The 8294-nt window shown below is 29.5% G+C and overlaps 1 protein-coding gene across 1 annotated transcript in view; it reads left to right on the top strand.

Moving 5' to 3' along the window:
• The first annotated feature begins 3416 nt into the window (after positions 1-3416).
• LOC106692656 (ankyrin repeat domain-containing protein 40) overlaps positions 3417-8294 on the top strand; it is an 18192-nt gene continuing 13314 nt past the window's right edge. The window contains exons 1-2 of the mRNA XM_067047277.1: positions 3417-3683; positions 6327-6625. Coding sequence (XP_066903378.1) covers positions 3559-3683; positions 6327-6625 — 424 coding nt within the window. The 5' untranslated portion in view covers positions 3417-3558. The remainder of the gene's footprint in view (positions 3684-6326; positions 6626-8294) is intronic.

The following is an 8294-nucleotide window of genomic DNA, read 5'->3' as shown; positions in this document are numbered from 1 at the left end:
TCTCATTAGCACTCAAACTAAAACTAGTTAAATGTACTACAAAGAAGTTTATTACACTTATAATCGCAGGAGTAGTAGTTTTCATGATATTTTCTAAAATAAAATGGCTGGATAAAATTCATATTCATATACAAATATCATAAAAACTAATACCCCTTTAAAAATACGTGTCATAAATTACTTTATGAGAAGTTAAATTACCTTTATTTTGAGTGCTAGCAGACATCTATACATGTAATACTTCCAGAGATATTGTTTTTCATAAATCCAAAAATTGTATTCGAACTAGAATCAATAAGTATAAAATACTTTATAGTGCATTAAATTACCTTTAATTTGAATGTTAATAGATATTTGTACATCGAATGGTTTTTGAGATATAAATTTCTCAAAATAAATTCACTAACTACTGATTTTTCAGTGCATTTTTTATAAAATGTTGCTTTTTTTTAAAAGCTATATATTGAACGTAAATAGTGCTCATATTTTGGCAAATTTACTCGTCTTAATAAGATGATCTATTAGGTTTTCAAGTGTTGTTGATAATAGATATGGAGCTCTGAAAGAAAAAAAACTAGTTTGCAATATCCTCCGAGGCGCCTGAAAAGAAGATGACCTCGTGACCTTATATTGTAAACTGTTTTTAGAGTTCTACTACTGGGTAGTTTCTCTACATCCTGTATCATATCATTATGTCATTATGATCAAATTTACTGGTTGTATTTTTTTATACAGTTGTAAATATCAATAAATAAATAAAATAAAAAAATTAAAAAAAAAAAGGTTTGCAACAGCCGCCATTTTTTATTCCCCATACCTATATCTGGCAGACTCGTCAGATTTGACTATTAATTATACATAGTTTTCATTAAAGTAATCAAAACTTGGAGTGAGATAACTGCATCTTTTCTCCTCTTAGCTCTTGTACTATCAGCTCTTGAAGTATCATAAAATCAAAAGCTATCGTGTTTGAATATAAAAAATAATTGTTTTTATTCATATCTAAGCGAAATCTGCATTAATTTTTCCAGGTTATAATAAATTCAATTTAATCTTACCTGGATAAGATGGGGTGACAGTCAACTCTTATTAAAACTGTACAACTCACTGTCACTAACAACATTTGCATCATTTTCTTTTGAACGGCACTGGCTTTTAAGGGTCCATTTCCACGAGACAGAAGCTGTATAATTCTTATAGACATGATTGAACTAACGAGCTAAGACGTTTCGCGCCTCCATCTAAGAGACCAGTGTTGCCAAGTAACAGAGCTGGGCAAAAATTATCAATACTTGAAACTATTGATAATTTTTGCCCATCTCTGCCAGGTAGTCACAAAATTCTAAATTCGTGAACTTATTTTCAATTTCATTACTTATTTTCTCTTGTTCGTTATCAAGTTAATTTAGAGATCTATGCAGAATTTTAGTACTGACAACATTTAGATGATAGATCGATGGATAGATGGAGTTTGGGAAAATTAATGCCAATTTCGCATAAATTTGTTATATTCTATCATGACAAATTTCGATCTTATAGTACCTTTAGTTTAGTAGTTTTAGACCTAGTTATCACCATTGAAGTATCAAAGGTCTGAATTATACTAACAGTAACATTAAATTAGGATTTTAAAATATCTCATTTAATTTTTTCTGTTACCATTTACATTTCTGTTTAGGTCTTTTCAGAACTGCTACATTTACTTAATATAGAAATCCTATTTATAAATACGAGGTAATTAGAAAAGAATATAAATCATATTGCTTTTAAATACTTATTATTAATAAACTTGCTATAATGAATAACAGTGAAAGATAAAGTTGTATGTTACAATTTTAAAATTGTGCGGTACGGAGTTGAGCTTTGGGGCTCCACTAAACCATCAAATTCCTCCAGAATCCAATCCTTTCAGTCCAAAATCCTTCGTAAAATTCTTAATGCTCCTTAGTTTGTCACAAATCAAGTCATCCATCAGGACCTAAATATTCCATATGTTGCCGATTTGGCCAGAACCAGATATCGTTCCTTCTATAAACTTCTCAACCACCCAAATCCACTTGTTTCTAACCTGGCTTCTCCTTCATCACCTAATAATCCTTCTAGGCGTCTGAAAAGAAGATGGCCTCGAGATCTTCTCTAGAAATGTTATTGGAGTTCTATCAGTGGGTAGATTCTCCACATGTTTTTATCATGTCACTATGTCACCTACAGCAAATTTACTTGTTGTATATATGTGTATACAGTTGGAAATATCAATAAATAAATTATTAAAAAATAAAAATAAAAAAAAATTGTGCGGGGCAGTCTAAGGATGTTGGAGAATCGAAATATCGATTTTTTTAAAAAGTACATAAATATTGCTATTCGATAGTTATTTTTCGATGTATCGATGTTAAAAATTGGTATAGGATTTGTAGTTTTTATGACATTCGCCCATGAAATTTTGTCCGACTAGAAATAAATTTATTTTAGCAAATAAACCATCATAGGAGTATTAATTTTATAATATTTACTAAAATAAATTGATTTTAATTTGTATGGACAAAATTTCATATGCAAATGTCATAAAAACTACCATTCCTACGAAAATAAACGTCATAAACTACTTTATAGCACTTTACATGAACTTTAATTGGAGTGCTAATAGACATCGACATCTGGTTCCTGAGATATAGATTTCCAAAATAAATTCATCAACTACTGATTTTTCAGTACATTTTGACACAACAACAATTGAACGTAAAAAGCTCTGTCAGGGCTCATGGTTTAGCAAATTTACTCTACTTTAAAGGATGTTCTTTTACGGCTTATCGTTCTTGAAACGTATATTTTTTCAAAAATCAAATATTTCATCCGAACTAGAATTAACATTTTGTAATTTATTTTGCCAAATGTCATAAAACAAAAACTACTACTTGTCTTATGAAGATAAGTATTATAAACTACTCTATAGTATATTTAACTAGTTTTAATTTGAGTGCTATTAGACATCTGTACGAATTATTTTTGAGATTAATTGAAGTAGATTTCTCAAAATAAATTCATTAACTACTGATTTTTCAGTACATTTTTTATGAAATACTGCTTTTTAAAAAGCTATATCTCGGGAACTATTGATCGTAAAAAGCTCTGTTAGGGCTCATGTTTTACAAAATTTACTCTACTTTAAATGATGTTCTATTAGGTTTTCTAGTGTCGTAAGTAATTTTAAAGATATATAGCTCCGAATGAAAAATAATTTTTTTAACGTTTTGAAACAACCACAATTTTTTCCCCATAACTATACTTGTAAGACTCATCAATTTTGACTATTAATTATACATAGTTTTCATTAAAGTAATCAAAAATAGCTGAATTTTTGACTTCTTGGACTTTATAAGATTTGAAATTCAGCTTTGAAAGGCGGGAAGTTATAGCTCGTTATCAAGCGGCGCCGCAGAGCAGATAATCAACTGGCCAAGCTTGCGGTTGTTAGAGTCCTGCATGTTTTGTTATTAACTACGAACTCACATTATTTTCTCTCATTGTTATACAATAATGTGATCATGATGGGCGAAAATGGAACGGTATAAGAAACTGGAAGAGGATTTACGTGAAGCAGCCTGCAATGGCGACATAGATGTGGTATTGGAAATAATCTCAAAAGGTATTAATGTAGATGCAAGGCATGCAATAAATGGTTGGTAAGTAGTGATTAGTGAAATCATATTAATACATCTCAATGTGCAGTCGGCTCTCGTTAGTCTGAATTCCTAGGACCTGAGTTACAACTTAAATTAACTGAGGTTTTAAAATAATAGAGTTGGTTAAAATTTTATATTCCCAATCAAGAATTTGTATTAAAGACAATCTTTTACAATACTGTCCTCCTTTCAGATCTTCTGTTCCCAAATCAGTTGTGTTCGATGGAAGTTTTTCTTAAGTAATGATCCTCCGATGGGAATATTGTTTTATTTACATAGAAAAGAAGGAATTAAAAATTATTCATATTGAGGGAAGCATCTTTTGTCAACTTCAGGATATTGCCTTCAAAGTAGTCTTTTTGATTTATAATTGTGGATAGAGGTACCCTGAAGCATGCTGTAAAATCATTATTTTTCTGATATTGAGATGGTATAATGTTGACGCTTTGAACTACGTTACGCTATATTGTAGCATGATTTATTTCATTTATTGTGATATGAAGTTTTTAGTATCCCCGATTCTCAAAGACATATTTAACTCTTCTATTCATTTACTAAATTAGATTGTAGCATCAACGACATGCAATTCCATAACCAACAAAAATAAAGATTTTGCAGCATCCTTCAGGATATCTCAATCAACAATTTTGAAACATAAAGACAGTACTTTTAAGGCAAGTTTCTGTAATTCAGAAAATTGGTGTTTAATTGAAGTTTTTGTTTAAGTGATGATCCTCTGATGGGAATATTGTTATGTTAACATTGAAAGAATAAGGAATTAAACATGCTTCAAGTTGAGGGAAGTCATCTTATCATCTGAACTACAGAAATTTTCCTTCAAAGTGCAGTCTTTTTGTTTAAAAATTGTTAATAAAGGTATCCCAATATCGGGATGGTATGATGTTAATGCTTTAATCCAGAATAGTTTGTATATAATTGAGGTACTACGTTGTAACATGATGTCCTTTATTTTTTGTGGTTTGAAGTTTTTGGCATTCCCGGTTCTGAATGACATTCAACTCTTCCCTTCTATTTATTTACAAAGTCATAGCATTAACATCTTACTATCCCAATATCGGAAAATAAAAAAAAATGTACCATGCTTCAAGACACCTCGAACAATATTCCTATTAGAGGAACACCACTTAAAGAAAAACTTCAATCAAACAACAGAAACTTGCCTTCAAATTACAGTTTTTTTTTATTTAAAAATTGTTGATAGAGGTAGATGTAATTTTGTAAAGGAATAGTAGAGAATAGTTGGTAAACAATTGAGGTATTATGTTGTAGCTTGTGTTTTTCATTTATTATATATTCTACTAACTATTCTCTTCTATTTATTTACAATATTAGTTTGAAGCATACTATTCTATCACTGTAAAAAATAAAGATTTTTCAACATGCTTCAGGATACCTCTATCAACAATTTAAAAACAAAGAGACTACTTAGAAGGCAAGTTTCTATAGTTCAAAAGAGGATTGTCAGATGTCACTTTCCTCAACTTGAAGCATGTTTAGTTTCTCATATTTTCACTGTAAACAGAACAATATTCCCATCAGAGGATCACCACTTAAAGAAAACTTCAAACACCAATTTTCCGAACTACAGAAACTTGCATGCAAAGTACAGTATTTTTATTTTAAAATTGTTGATAGAGATATGTAATTTTGTATACAAGAGAATAATTGGTAAAAAATAGAGGCATTATATTGTAACTTGATGTATTTCATTTATTGTTATTTGAAGTTTTTAGCATCCTCTGATTCTTTAAGGCTAATTTTATAAAAATTTTAAAGAATTTTTTGAGATTTTTTTATGATATTGTGGAAAATGACTGCTGGGTCCTGCTTTATAACAAAAGCTAATTGTATTAGTCCATAAAAACTATTAAGAATAATTATTAGTGAAATTATATGAGACTAAAAAGTATAATTCAGTACTGTAAACGCTGATGGTCCTTGATATTGAAGCCTAATAGTATCAGTTCATAAATACTAGTGTACAAACGTTTCATAAGTGTAAGGTAGTCTAAAAATACTAATTAGCGAAATGGTACCAAATACAAACTAAAAGACTAATAATGAGAAGATAGTTGACAGTGGATAATATATGTAAATGAGAAGATGGTTAAGATTGCAGTCAGTGAAGATCACAAATCAATAAAAACTTATTAATATGCCAATATTTCGGCCAGAATTTCTAGCCTTCATCAGGGAAAGAACAAGATAACAACCCATGAATAAAAGGATATATAGAATGATTAATAAGTTTTTATTTCTTTATGTTCTTTAGTGATCGCAATCCCAACCGTCTTCTCATATACAAGACTAATAGTATTATTTTGTACTATATTTTAAACAGAGCCTGGTTGAAGGTAATAGGTTGTAATTTTAAACATTTTTTACTTTCTATAATTTTTCATTTGTTCTGTTACCCTGTTTTACAATTAAGTTCCTCAATTCTTTCAGAACAAATTTATACATAGTTTCCTTCAAAATATAGAGGTGTTGCTTCCACCTAGTTTCATGGAAGTGTTTCTATATATAGGGATTCAAATTAGCAAGAGTCGACTGTATTTTTTATTAATTCATAAATAATTGAACGGATATTTTCATTTAAGCAATATAGTATGAAATTTTTAGGACAGCTCTACATTGGGCAGCAAAACGTGGTAGAAAAGAAATTGTAGAAATATTATTAGATCATGGTGCCGATGCTTCAATATTGACGGAAAAGGGTGAAACAGCCTCCAGCTTAGCTTTAACTGCCGAAATCAGACAGTTACTAGGAGGAGGAGAAATGAATGGAAGCGTCAACGAGTCGTCACTTCCTATAATGCCAAACTACATTAAAATGCCTACTCTTCATTCGAAGGAATATAGTCATACTAGTAATGGAACTTTACCGAGGAGACAAACACAATCGCAAGATAGTGTGGATGGTATGTTTCTTATATATTTAGATCTTATTACTTTAATATCTTTAGAAGCTAGTTAGTGAACAATTAGTAAGCTTGTTTTCATTGAGTTCCAATCTTTCTGCCTAAATAAAAACAAAATAACAACCGTCTTAGAATAAAAACATATTCACTAGCAAAATGAATATTTAACATTAATCAGTATATGTCCCAAAATAGTGTTAATATGCTAAATGTCATAAGTATAGGATTGTGAGTAGCCTAATTTAAAGTCCATGTTATGACCAATTGCTGCCCCAAAAGTATGACATAACACTGCAAAAATTGAAATTCTACAGAACAAGAAAAAAAAATTAATAACAATTTGTTTTAATAGAATGGCCCATAGATTCGGTTTTATTCTTCTATGATAATATTTTATGGATATTGTGGGTTACTATTGCTATTTTTGAGGCATTTCAATTCATAAAATAATAAATACCGGTCTAGCAGTAACCAGCAGTACCATGTAAATACATCATTGTTCTTCTGAAAATATATCTCAACTTTTGATTTCTGGCATAATAGGCCAAAAACTATTATAAATATTAAGAAAAAGTTATAGAAAAGTTTATTTGAACCAAATAGTGTGTAAAGTATAAAATGATTTAAAATAAGTATGTTAGCTTAATTAACATCATATAAAAACTGATACTGAAAGTGTTTAAGACTATCATAACAGGGTTAGTAGAAGAAGGGAATGATATCATCGTTCAGACTAATTAAGTCTTGAAGTCTTCTTTGTTTTTTGGAAAGGCAATCTAATAATTTTCAAAGGCCGAACTAATTTGCAATGATAAAAAATTTAAATCATTTTTTGGGTAAGACAATGATGAAAAGAGCATTTAGGTTGTTATATCGAAGGTAATAAATATTTATCAGTGTCAAATAACTCCACTGGAGGGGAAGCTAAATATGCATGTAGGTTATAATAATCGATCTTCCTTCTCATGGCGAATTTTGTAAATACAATTATATCGTTTTACAATCAAATAGTAAATGCATTTTGGGACCTGCCGAGACAATAAAGGGTATTTCACAAAAAATTGCAGTCGTATCATCATTTCTAGAGCAGCTACATAATGAAAAGAAGTAACAACAAATATAAAACAAATACAGTACACAAAAATAGAAAGTTCATTTTATACAGTCGATAGTAAATGTTGTAATGTCGGTAACTATCATAGAGTTTACACCATACCATTAATATCCCGTAGTTGCAATTGGAACAGTTTTTTCAAAACTTATCTTTCAAATTATACTTGTCATTATTTTTTATTATGTGCCATTTTAAAAAGAACCATTGAGCCTAAATGTCTTATGGGATGAAATTCAAGCTAATTACATCTACTAATTCATTCTATCTGATTGTTCTCGGAGAACAAATATTGTTGAAAATATTTCACTGAACAAGAAAAATAGACAATATTTTTAGTTTTTAAAGAAAATAGCCAATGTTTGAAGAGTTGTTTCTTAGAAAATAATAGTCCTACAGAACACATTTTAGTTAAAAATTTTATCAACTTTAAAAATGAAATGGTGAACTGTTCTTAGAATAATAAAGAAAAATAGACAATATTTTTAGTTTTTAAAGAAAATAGCCAATGTTTGAAGAGTTGTTTCTTAGAAAATAATAGTCCTACAGAACACATTT

This window comes from Halyomorpha halys, unplaced genomic scaffold, assembly GCF_000696795.3.
Source record: "Halyomorpha halys isolate HHAL.00 unplaced genomic scaffold, Hhal_1.1 Scaffold65.1, whole genome shotgun sequence".
Lineage (NCBI taxonomy): Eukaryota > Metazoa > Arthropoda > Insecta > Hemiptera > Pentatomidae > Halyomorpha > Halyomorpha halys.
This window is presented reverse-complemented; position numbering and strand designations above follow the sequence as displayed.